This window comes from Oratosquilla oratoria, chromosome 30 (genome assembly GCF_046742065.1).
Source record: "Oratosquilla oratoria isolate Oo_2021 chromosome 30, ASM4674206v1, whole genome shotgun sequence".
NCBI lineage: Eukaryota > Metazoa > Arthropoda > Malacostraca > Stomatopoda > Squillidae > Oratosquilla > Oratosquilla oratoria.
The window spans coordinates 9363347-9376933 of NC_134806.1; the positions used below are offsets into that span (position 1 = coordinate 9363347).

Below are 13587 nucleotides of genomic sequence, written 5' to 3' on the forward strand. Positions count from 1 at the left end.
GTCAAATTGCTCTAACACTTGTGTGATGTTTGTGAGACATGTGCTGGTACAGTGACCTTCCTTGTACCCATGTTGGTTTGGGGAAGTGACTGTTTCTTTCTGTAATTAGTTTTTCCATCAGCTTCAGTACAGTGGATAATAACTAGATTGGTCTGTAGGATGTATGAACTTAGCTGCAAGCTACATAGAACAAATTAAAAAATGTCACAAGGAAAGAAAAACTACACTCAGTGGCTAGTTTCTAGTGTGTATTTGTAGTTTACATGTTTAGTTTCTGAAGCTAAGTTATCCATACAGGAAATTAAATATGTGACAAATAGGGCATTACCAGGTTAACCTGAATCCTTTTTCATTTTCAACTAAGTGTGAAATAACTCTATATACCAGATAGATATCAGTGATGCTCAATATATCATAACCGATTTGTTGAATGAAGGACAGCTGGTGCTCAGTTTGGTTTTATCTTATTCTATTTTTAATTTTTTGTCATGACTTGATATTGTGTATACATTTCCATAATTTGGATAACTCACTAGTTTAATGCCTAACAAGATTATTGTAACAAATTTACAGCATCTGTAATATAAACTAGAGAGAATGGAATAAAGACTACATTATAAAATCAGTTAAATCTCACCAACATGATAATTCCTCTAGATTGTGAGAGATGGAAAAAAAAGTGAAAAAGGAGACAGTGACAGAGAGAGAGAGAGAAAGGGTGTGGGAAAGGAGGGAGAAAGGGAGCAAAAGAACAAGAAGGTATAGTACGTGAACGAATAGTCACATGATGAAAATACCAAAAAGACATGAAAGATAGAAAATATTAATCAGAAATTTTGTAATCTGTCACCACTACTTATGATACATACATACATATACCAAAGGCTTTTTCCCCCTTACAAGGGAGGTAGCCAAAAAGAAAAAGGCATAAAAACCATTCCCACCCATTCCATCCCTAATACACTCCACTCCCCTCCACCCTCCCTCTTATCTTGGCACCTCCTGGATGACAGGTCATCCCAGCATCTTGTCCACTACCCTGGGTCAGAGGCAGTGTCACAAGACACAGCACATCCACAGCCAGGCCGCTTCATTAAATCGGCGACCCCCTTTCTCCATTCCCTCATACAGAAAAGAAGATGGGGAGAAATCCCTTCAGGCTGCGTCAAATTTTTCTCACACATACTACCTCACCCCCCATACCCCCACCCATTCCACCTCATGCATCACATCATCCATATACTACAATTCTCCATTCACCCCTGTCTTCTGTCCTCTCCCATCCTTCCTCAACCAACATTCCCCTCTTCCCCAAAGACCCTTTCATCCCATCCTAGGTCGCCCCCTCATGTTCACTTCCTCCACATCTGCCTTCCATACCTCTTTTACTAGTCTTTCTTCACTCATTCTTTCCATGTGTCCAAACCATCCCCCCACCCATTCCACCTCATGCATCACATCATCCATATACAACCATTCTCCATTCACCCCTGTCTTCTGTCCTCTCCCATCCTTCCTCAACCAACATTCCCCTCTTCCCCAAAGACCCTTTCATCCCATCCTAGGTCGCCCCCTCATGCTCACTCCCTCCACATCTGCCTTCCATACCTCTTTTACTAGTCTTTCTTCACTCATTCTTTCCATGTGTCCAAACCATCCCAATACTCTTCATCCACCCTATCTCCCAATTCCCTTTCCACCCCTGTTCTCCTCCTCACCTCATTTCTCATTCTATCCAGCCTAGTAACCCCTATCATACTTCTCAGGCACCTCATCTCAAACACATTGAAACTCCTTCTCTCCTCATCCCCTATGTTCCATGTTTCTGCCCCATACACTGCTGTTGGCATAATCACTCCTTCAAACAATCTCCTCTTAGCATCCATTCCCAAATCTCTATTTCTAATTATGCTTTTTAATCCACCAAGGCATTTACTCGCTTCTCTCAATCTACATTCTACCTCCACCTCCACTTCACTCTTTCCTGGCACATTTGCACCCAAGTATCTAAAAATATCAAATTCCTCCAGTCACTCTCCTTTAATGCTCACTTTCAGTCTGCTGCTACTTTCACCCCTTGTACATCTCATCACTTTACTTTTACCCACATTTATCTTCAACTTTCTTCTTTCACACACTCTCCCAAACTCTGTCACCAACTTCCTCAATCCCTCCTCTGATCCTGATTCTTCTCAATGGAAGAAGAAAAAGAAAAAATACAGAAGGAAAATTAAATCTAAACCATTTCTAAGAACAAAGTGCTCATATATTCTTAATTGCTGGATAATTTTTCACTGTAATTCAGGATTTCACAATTCAAGTTGTGGTTGGTTCAAGTAAAAATATAATTCTACATTAATAACTAAACCATGCTAAAAAAAAAAGAAGTGGAAAACCATACATTATTCTCTAAATTGTCAACAAAGTGCTATCTTACAAATTCACTGTTATGATAACTTTTTGCTACTCTTGTGCCATCAGCACATGACATATATAATAGCAGCAAAAACTAAAATGTTACTCAAACCTCCAAAGAAATACAAAACAAATACATCTCATAAAATTGAATTGCAGCAGAAACCTGAAATTTGCTTCTTCAGACAAAATAGTTTGCGCTAACTTTAAATTAATGACTGAACATACTGACAAAACCAATAGAGAAACAATATTTGGCTTCTGTATGCTGAATTAAAATAATAAAATGTGATACTTCTATACCAAGGGCTTTTCCCTCTTCATTGTGATACATACATAGACAAAATAGTTTGCGCAGACTTTAAATTAATGACTGAACATACTGACAAAACTAATGAAGAGCAAGACAATATTTAGCATCTGTATGCTGAATTAAAATAATAAATTGTGATACTTCTATACCAAGGGCTTTTTCCCCTTCATTGTGATACTTCATAGAAATAAAATGTGAAAGAATGAGCAGTAGTAGAAATTCTTATAGTCTCTACAAAAGTATGACAATTCTAGTCCATTTTAAATATCTGGATATATCATTAATAAAGTTGTTGTAAAAACGGTCACTTTCTAATGTTGCCATACAGTTTTGGGACCTTAGTCACGCTCCTATGAACCAGAGATGAATTTCCTCTCATATATGAATGCAAAGCCCCTTTTTAGCTTTTAGTATTCCTTGTTTCTGCTGTTCTTTAGTCTCTTCTTGACTACTCCTTTTTCTCTTGTGATGGAGGGATAAGAATGTCCCCTCTGCATTCCCATGCATAAAAAGTGACTAAAAGGGGGGTGGAGGGAGTGACTGAAATCCCCTCTTTTGTGAATTTTCTTCTGCGTAATCGAGGCATATCCTGACTTGGCCCCTTCCCTTACAATGGGGGTATATACAACATAACATATGCACATTCAATTACACAATATATTCTTGTAATTTTCAGCCTCCTAACTTTATTTCACTAAAATTTTCCTTGAATTCTAGTACACTCTGGCTATTTACTCAAAAATGATTTACAGAACTGAAGTTTTATTCTTAACATATTCTGTCACTGCTCAAGTGACTGAATAATTTAAACTTTTGTGTATTCTGAGCACATACCCTCACATGGACATCAACCTAGTTATGGTTAACATAATCAACTCTTACCCATTTCCCTTTTTGTTTACTTCTAATGACCACATTTTACTTAAGCTCCTACATAATCTGGAGATTCCCCAATTTTCTCATGTGTACATTCAAATTCAACTAACTATTCAGGATATACAGTTGTTACTCTTGTATCAAACTTTTGATTATATTTACAAAAGTAACTGGTGCAGGTTGAGATATATTTTTGATTCGTCAATCTCCTAACTTTCAGCAGCAAGATAGCTTGGCAAAGTTTCAGTTCCGGCTACATTTGCTTGTTTCCCTGCTTAGGTATGTTATTATTTTCAAGGAGCATCAACATTTCCTTCTTTTTCTATTTATGTCAAAATTACTAGTGTCTATCATGATTGAGATATGAAGTCATGGTAAAAAATAACTACCTGCAATAACTACCAGAATTGTCCCATATGCAATCTCCACACAGAAGTTACTGAACACATCCTACATTGCCTACTCTTGCCTTACAACAAGTACACCATATCTTCAGTTTGTGACTCTTGGGCCAATCCAGTGGCTGTTCCCAGTTACCTGGTAGTCAAAGGTTTCCCGTAAGAAAGACCTGGAGCAACAGATTTAGAGAGACTGGCTTCCCAATGATGCAACTGTAGTTTCAATGACACAACAACTATCATTTCTCAACTGGGGTTCCCAAGAACCTCAAGGTTGTGTGTGGGTAGTGATACATACATACATATAACAAGGACTTTATCCCCCTTAGGTAGCCAAAGGTATAAATCCACTCCCACCCATTTCATCCCCACATAGTCCACTCCCATTCACCATCCCTCCCTCCCTCTTTGTGATGGGGAGAAATCTCTTCAGGCTGCATCCAAATATCATTCACCCCCTGTATATCACATTCAATATTTTTTGCATTGCTAATGAAATTGAGAAATTATGGTACTTGTTGATGTCATTAATCTAAATTATTTGTTTGCTTTGTGAACAAGGTGATTTATGATGATATATAATAATTTCTACATAAGGGTTCCCTAAGACATGAAAAATAGTTTCAGGGGTTTGGAAAGGAGTGGAAAAGTTGAGAAATTATGGTGACATCTACTGGAAAAATTCAGACAGAAATACTTGGTATGTGATCCCAACTAATGATATGTTGTTATTAGTGACCATTTCATAGTGAAATTACAATTTGGTTAATAAGTGACTGTTTGTGATGTGCATTCACATGCTACTGAAAAGCCCAGTACTCTTCCCAGAGAGATTTATGGGAGGACTTGAGTACTATTACTGGTTGCAATGAGGCCATTGGTATCTGGTCAGAGAAAGTTCACAAATGACTGGTTTCTTCATTGCTATTTACTATTTGGAGAACAAGACTGTCACAAGTTGGAACCACACTTGGATCTCAAGCTAGATATATTTGGAAAGTAAGAGACAGGACCCTATAAGCAATGTTCTTTCTTGTATACTACAATTATGTAAATACATGTAGCAATGGTGTGGTCACCCTACCTAAAGGGATATAACAGAAATGTGAGAGAATACAGTGGGCTACAACCAAAATGATCCTAAGCTTAGATAAGACATACGAGGACTGACAAAACTGGTACTTTCAAGCTTGGACTAGCAAGAAGAGGCAACATTTTGATACCTCCATCCAAAAAGGAGGAGAAAGATAAAATAAAATATTAATAATCAAATGTATATAAACAGTAAAAAATAAAATAAAATTGACAGAAGACCTGCTGGTATGTGTTGAAAAATCGACAAAAGATCAAAGTAACATACTGAAAAAGCATGAATGCTTATAACATATTAGGAAGTATAGCTTTCCATATAGATGTGTAGATTTGTGGACCAAGTTCGATAAAACTATAGCCTAAGCCACCAACATAAATTAATTTGCAGCAAAGAAATTGGACCCCATGTGCACAGCTCTATCTCATACACTACAAGGTGACCTAAAAGTCACTGAGGGGTTGCAATTTGCAATAATATTTTATTAACTGACCTTTGGCCCAATATGTGGCTCCAGCAATATGGGGCAACTGCTCATACCACAACAGATACAACACAGTTGCTGAGGCAATGTTTTGATATTATATTAGAATTCCATACATACATTTGTAACAATAAGCCAGTTATTAAAAATCAAAACTCCTCAGTGACTTTTGGGCCACACTCAACTAGGTAAATAACTAAGGAAACATATACACATGTAAAAGGAAACATGGTTACAATCTTAAAAACTAAGAATGATATGGACAAATTTGACAAACATATATCAGTATAATTTTTCCATAAGATGCATATGTTGCATAAATAATACTTTAAAACCAGGCTTGACAATTGAAGTCACAAAGATGGTAGCCCACAAATGTGACACTTATTATGTATATTACAATCATACAATTAGAAAGATATTGATAGATACATAAAACACACACACACAGAAAATACCAAGGGATTGGAAACTGCCTAATACTAAGCCAATTTACAAAGATGACGAAGAAGTTCCTCTGAATTACTGAACAGTGTGTCTAGCAAGTGTATCTAAAAAAATAAACAAATGAAAGGCAGATGGACAAAATAATAAGATGAAGAAAAATCCTAGAGGAAAACCAAATTGCCTTTAGGACAGGAAGATCACATTTCCAAATTATTAAGTTTTTATTCAAAGGTGAGGAGGAGAAGAATGATCTAAGGAAAAGATTAATGATGATACTATTGTAAGACCTGGAGTCTAGAGAGAGGAAAATTATTAGTGGAGTTCCACATGGATCAGTAGTTGTACCAGTATGTTCTTGGTATATGTTAATGACATGAAGGATAATTCAACCAGATCTATTGTAAGTATGGATATGATTGACAAGAGTTTGAGTACAAATGGCAGCCAGAGGCCATGTAATAAGGTCATTATCTTCCCTCTTGCAAACCTGTGACCCCCAGCCACAACCATTGGTTCAGCCCAAATTGTCCAGATGGAGTGAGTATTAAATGCTTTGTATATTCTGTGTGGAAGTTTCATACAAGATAACTGAGGCCTCTTGCTGGGCCAATTCCATGTTTTTACTGTGTGGGTTAGTGACCTGCTCAGGTGCCTTAATATAATTCTTGTTGTTTTGCAAGAGTTCACCTTCATGTGCTCATCTATGTCTTACTATGAAGAGAAGGATGCTCTTAGTGCCTTGTGCTCTACTTGCATCAATCCGGGATGCCAGATTATCATTGATTTGAATTTAACACTCAAGGGTTAACCACCTCTGCTGGTGCTCATTTATAGTTTACAAGTTACAAGTATATTTACGAAATATAATCTGAATATAATTGCACTAAAGTTGTGTGTGTGTGTGTGAGAGAGAGAGAGAGAGAGAGAGAGAGAGAGAGAGAGAGAGAGAGAGAGAGAGAGAGAAGAGAGGGAGAAGAAAGGAGAGAGGAGAGAAGAGAGTGGAGAGAGAATAAGTTTTGAATCAATTTGCCAGCAGAAGTGGTGACCAAAGGATGCCAAGGTTAAAATTTTTGAAGAATTTGAGAATCAGAAAACAAGAATACCACCTCTATGGTGTAAAATGCAAATTGGTAAATAAATGCAATATTTGCAATATCCAATGTAGTCCACATTTTGACAAATATCTAATGTATATACTCATACCTTACATACTACAGAAAACAAATATTGTTCACAGGGAGTAATTTTATTATTTCTCGATTCCTTGTTTACCTTTGCAAAGGTCAAGAAAAATTATCAGTATTGTACAGAAAACTACCCTTTCTAGTGAAACTCATCCTCATAGGTAGAAGTTGTCTTGTTCCAGAGGCTTGTGGACCCACTGCCCCAAACCTGCACGAGCAAAAGCTCTCACCAACGACTTCTTGCTTGTCTGTAAACAAAATTACATCCAAATTATGAAAATGCATGTGGGCAAAAGTACAATGATGAGATGTACAAGGAGTAATAGTTCTGGTGGGCAGGAGGCAGGAAAATATAGCTTAAAGTATTTGGGGCCACATGTAACAGGGAATGGTGTAGTGGAGGTGAAAGTGAATTGGAATTAGGGAAAGAAGTAAATGTCTGGGAAAATGAAGTGTGTTACAAAAAACTGGTATCTGGGGATGAATACTCATAAAAGATTGTACAAGGGAGTCCACAACACTGTAGAGTAGACATGTACATTTGAGAGAGACAAGCAGAGCATAAATTTGTTTCAGATGAAGTATTTCAGGAGTGTTATGTAATGAGGTTGGACAGTGAGAAATGTTGTGAGGTGAATATTAATCAATCTTGATGAGATAAACACCATATGAGGACAGAGCCTTTATTTGTACAACATTTCGCTTATTACAGCTTTTTCAAGTACAAGTTGAGATACAAATGCTTGAGATTAAATAAGGGGAAAGGAGGGAACGGGGAGAGAAAAGGGGGGGAAGGAAGAGGAGGAGGAGGAGAAGGGGGGGGGATTGGACACTGGGAAAGGATGAGAATGCTGGCCCAAACGTCCGTGGGCGAAATGTCCACAAAGGGTGGTTTAGATATTTAATATTTTGCTGGCCATGGGTATTAGGGGAATAATGTGTGACACATAGAAACAAGGAAAACCATCTTATGGACTGGAAGAATGCAGAGCTGCTGATACGGGAACCAGACAAAATCCGCAGGAAGTGTTTAGAAGCAGCAATCATTCAAGGAACGAACACTATTGAACAAAACAGGGGCATGTTTAACATCTCGCCTCACATTATTCCCCTAATACCCATGGCCAGCAAAATATTAAATATCTAAACCACCCTTTGTGGACATTTCACCCCCGGACGTTTGGGCCAGCATTCTCATCCTGTCCCAGTGTCCAATCCCCCCTCCCCTTCTCCTCCTCCTCCTTCCCCCCCCTTTTCTCTCCCCGTTCCCTACTTTCCCCTTATTTAATCTCTAGCATTTGTATCTCAACTAGTACTTGAAAAAGCTGTAATAAGCGAAACGTCGTACAAATAAAGGCTCCGTCCTCATATGGTGTTTATCTCGTCAATCTTGTCGGCAAACTGCCACTTTTAAGGAGATTAATCAATCTAATGCCTCTGGTCTCTCTTGCACCCTCCAGGCAACTGGAAATGGCCTCCAAGTGGGACCAAGTCACTCATGGAATTATTGTTATGGTGGGGCATTGTAATATGAGGCATATTGTGTCCTCTGTATGGCAGTTTTATCCTGTAAACTGGAACAATTTTCTCCCTCCATGTGTATATGTGCCCTCAGTGTTTGCACATTATCTTTATACTGAAGATCCCTGATTAAGATGGAAATACACCTATATTTTTCATATCTATTATTATACTGGTGAATGGTTGTATATGGATGATGTGATGCATGAGGTGGAATGGGTGGACTGGTAGTATGTGTGAGAAAAATTTGACACAGCCCAAAGGGATTTCTCCCTGTCTTCTCCTTTTCTGCATGGGGGGATGGAGAGGGGGGGTTGCTGATTTAATGAAGCGGCCTTGCTGCGGATGTGCTGTGTCTTGTGACACTGCTTCTGACCCAGGGCAGCGGACAAGAGGCAAGGATGACCCGTCATCCAGGAGGTGCCAAGATGAGAGGGAGGGTAGAGGGTGGAGGGGAGGGGAGTGTATTAGGGATGGAATGGATGGGAATGGTTTTTATGCCTTTGTTTTTTGGCTACCTCCCTTGTAAGGGGGAAAAAGCCTTTGGTATATGTATGTATGTATTATTCTACTGATGTATAAGAGATGATACATATGTATACCAACAACTTTTTCCCCTTTACAAGTGAGGTAGCCAAAAACACAGGCATAAATCCACTCACATTCATTTCATCCCCACATACTCCATTCACCACCCCTCCCTCCCTCTTTTCTTGGCTCCTCTTGGATGATGGGTAATCCCTGCATCTTGCCCACTGTCCTGGGTTTGAAGCAATGTAGCAAGACACAGCACATCCACTGCAGGGCCACTTCATTTAATTAGCGAATTCCCCTCTCCATTCCCTCATACAGAAAAAGAGAAGATGGGGAGATATCCCTTCGGGCTGTGTCAAAATATCATTCACACATACTCCCTCACCTCACCCCATTCCCCACCCACTCCCTTTCATGCATCACAGCATCATCCATATACAATCATTCTCCACTCACCTGTCTTTTGTCTTCTCCCTTCCTTTCTCAACACACATTCCCCTCTTTCCCAATGCCTCTTTTACCCCATCCATCCATCTCATCCTTGGTTGCTCCCTCATGTTAACTCCTTCCACCTCTGCTTTTCACACCTCTTTTACTATTTTTTCTTCACTCATTCCTTCCACATGTCCAAACCATACCAATACTCTTTCATCAACCCTATCTCCCATCTCCCTTTCCACCCCCATTCTCCCCCTCACCTCCTCATTTCTCACTCTATCCAACTTAATAAATCCTACCATACTTCTCAAGCATTCCATCTCAAACCCATTAAAAATCTTCCTCTCTTATGTTCCATGCTTCTGTCCCATACCGTGCTGTCAGCACAATCACCCCTTCATACAATCCCCTCTTAGCATCCATCCTCAAACGTCTATTTCTTATTAAGAGATGTACTATATGTATATCTCATACAAGATGTACTATTGGGAAAAAATTGCTGTTATATTGATGGGGGATAAAATTTAATCAAGTTAACATAAATTTTCTGGGTGGAGTTTCCATGCATGTATAGGTCATACAATTTCTATGAAAATACACAAAAGGTAAAAATATACCAACCTGATAGTCCACACTGTGCTGCTTTGCATCTCCATATGACATCTGTTTGATCTCCTCTTTATTGATGTTAGTAATTGTGGGAACTTTGTCAATAAGGTCAATAAATCTCTGGAAAAATTTCTTCTTGCAAAGTCTTGAAGAACCATCTCCTTCTGGTCGACCAGTCATGGCATTGACAACTTCTGGATGACCTTCATCTACAAAAACAGAAACAAAGTGTAAATCTTCAATCTTAATTCAATCAATATGACAAACTTCAACACACATTCCAGAATATGTTCTAAGGATACTGTAGTAAAAAGGAAAAATAGTTAATTGTGCAGTGTCTATCAATTATTGCCTCATGTTTTATCTGACCAGAAATCCATGGCCTTATGGCAGCTGGTAATGATTCTCAGGCATCCAGATCTCTGTAGGAATAAATTCTGGACTGTTGTCTGGGTTGTATATGTGTGAGGCTATTTGCCACCAGCTTGAAGGGGTGGAGGAGGTAGTCACTCGCTGCCAACTCTCCACATGCGAAATGGAAAAGTGGGTACTGAGAGAAAGAGTGATTTTAGGTTTGGAGAGCAAGTGATAGCACCAAGTATATCCACATAGCAGTGAGGTTCACAGATGGACTTCAGGGATGATGATAATGAGTGTTGCCTCAAAAGGGACATGGAACATAGGAGAGGAAGATTTTAAATATGTCTGAGAAGTATGGTAGGGATTACAAGGTTGGGTAGAGTGAGAAACAAGGAGAGAGAGCTTGGGTAGAAAAGGAGATGGGAGACAGGGTTGATGAAAGAGTATTAGGATGGACACATGGAAAGAATGAATGAAGAAAGATAAGTAAAAGAAGTGTGGAAAGCAGAAGAGAAGTCAAAGAAGTAAACATGAGGGTGAGATGGAAGGATGGATGGAGTAAAAGGGCATTGAGGAAAAGGGGGAGGTCTGTTGAGGAAGGAAGGGAGATGAAAGAAGATAGGGGAGCAAAGAGTGGCTGTGTATGGATGATACTGTGACACATGGAAGTGGTTATGAGTGAATGATATTTTGAGACAGCCCAAAGGGATTTCTCCCCATCTTCAATGAACATTACTGCATGAGGGGATGGAGAGGGGGGTTACTGATTAAATGAAATGGCTTTGCTGTGGACGTGCCGTGTCTTCCTGCATTCCTTCTGACCCTGGCTGATGGGTGAGATACAGGGATGACCCATCATCCAGAAGGAGCCAAGATGAGAGGGAGGGAGGGAGGGGAGGTGAATGGGGGTGCAATGGGTGGGGTTGAAACTAGTGGTAATGCAATTATGCCTTTTGACTTTGGTTACCTCCCTTGTAAGGGGGTAAAAGCACCTGGTATATATGTATATACCAAGGGCTTTTTTCCCTTTACAAGGGAGGCAGCCAAATCAAAAGGCAAGTACCCACTCCCACCCATCATCCTTTCCTCTTATCTTATCTCTTCATGGAGGATGGGTCATCCCTGTATCCTGCCCACTGCCCTGGGTTTGAGTCAATGCTGCACTAGAGTACATCCATAGAAAGGCCACTTCATTTAATCAAAGACTCCACCCCTCAGCCCCCTCCTGAAGAAAAAAAAGAGAAGACAGGGAGAAATCGCTTTGGGTTGCATCAAAATATCATTCATACATAACCACGCCCTACCCCTTCCATCCCCACCCCCTCCCTTCCTTGCATCAGTATCATCTATACACATTCTTCATTACCCTATCACCTGCCTTATCCCTTCCTTGGTCAACAGACATTACTCTCTTGCTCAAAGCCCCTTTCACAACATCCATCCATCTCATCCTCGGTTGTCCCCTCAAGTTCATTCCACCCACCTCTACCTCCTACACATCTTTTACTAATTTTTCTTCATTCATTCTTTCAATGTGTCAAAACCATCACAATACCCTTTCATCAGCTCTATCTGCCATCTCCTTTTCCACCCAAGCTCTCCTCCTCACCTCCTCATTTCTCACTCTATCCAACCCTTACCACACTTCACAGACATTTCACCTCAAACATATTTTAATTTTCCCTTTCTACCTCTCTTTAATTCCATGTCTCTGCCCCATACAGTACCATCAGCACAATCATCCCTTCATACAAATTTCTTTGCATCCATTCCCAAATGCCTATTTCTCATGACACTTTTTAATCCCCACAGGCATATTCTTACTTCTTTGTCTACAATTTATTTCCACCTCCATTCTTCCCTTTCCTGTCACATGCAACCCAAATATTTAAAGCTATCCACTTCCTCCAGCCCCTCTCCTAAGACTTACTTCTAACTCTCTGCCATCCTCTCCCTTTGATCTCGTGAACTTACTTTTACCCACATTCACCTTCAATTTTCTCCTATTGCATACCCTCCCACACACTGTCACTAACTCCCTTAAGGGAGTGTCACATTGCTTTACAGAGTAGGTGAAATTAAAGTTTCAAATATGTATCTAATGAACTTGTTATAATTACCCCTTACATTAGTGTATAAATCAAACTTATACCTCTGATTTTTTTTTTTTTTTAATTTGTTTCTCTGAATAATTAAAAAATGCTGCTAGTGCGGACGTTACATCCTCCCCTCTCCTCACCCCCTCCCTCCTCCGCCACCCCAGTTAGCCCCGCGCCTGAGTGAGGTCAACTGTCCACATCTCTTCTTACTGTAGTTTATAAGTCCCCTCTGTTCTCTACCTTATGTACTTTCCTGAAGAGGGCTACAGTTGATAGCCGAAATATAGGATTATTCTTTATTCGAAGTTTATTCTTTCTCCGACTGTGGGTTCTTGTGTTATATATATATATATATATATATATATATATATATATACTGTAGAAAATAAAGAACGATGTTTTCTTTCAAATGAAACAAAAATTATAACAATCCATAAGGAGCAACTTAAGATATTACAAAAGAAAGACCAAAAACATAAACTTTACAAGACGGGGGATTTAAATTTTCACAACCATTTTTCTTGACCATTTATTTAATGGTTGTGATGTATAGCAAATGTTCAATTTCCTCTTCTTTTTTGATGAGGTTTGAGGTAAAGGTGAGTGGTGTGGCATGGGTGGAGGTGTAAGGTAGGCATGGCTGGTAGATGCTTGCGGAGTGCTGGGTGCAGCTGTGCTGTTTTTCTCCTCTTTTTCCTTCTTGTTTCTATTTCAGGCACTCATGGGCCCCCTCTATATTCTACTGCTTCACTTTCATGTTAATTTTTCCATGATCACAACAACAATACAGGGTGAGGAATCAAAATTTTTGCATCCACT

At 39.4% G+C, this 13587-nt stretch overlaps 1 protein-coding gene across 4 annotated transcripts in view; it reads right to left on the minus strand.

The window, feature by feature from the left end:
- Positions 1-230: 230 nt before the first annotated feature.
- Positions 231-13587, minus strand: part of Adar (Adenosine deaminase acting on RNA) — a 132811-nt gene continuing 119454 nt past the window's right edge. For all 4 annotated transcript variants that reach the window (XM_076212552.1, XM_076212554.1, XM_076212553.1 and 1 more), the window contains 2 exons: positions 10322-10518; positions 231-7455 (listed from right to left, as the gene is read on the minus strand). In XM_076212552.1, the coding sequence (XP_076068667.1) occupies positions 7363-7455; positions 10322-10518 (290 nt within the window). In that variant the 3' untranslated portion in view covers positions 231-7362. The remainder of the gene's footprint in view (positions 7456-10321; positions 10519-13587) is intronic.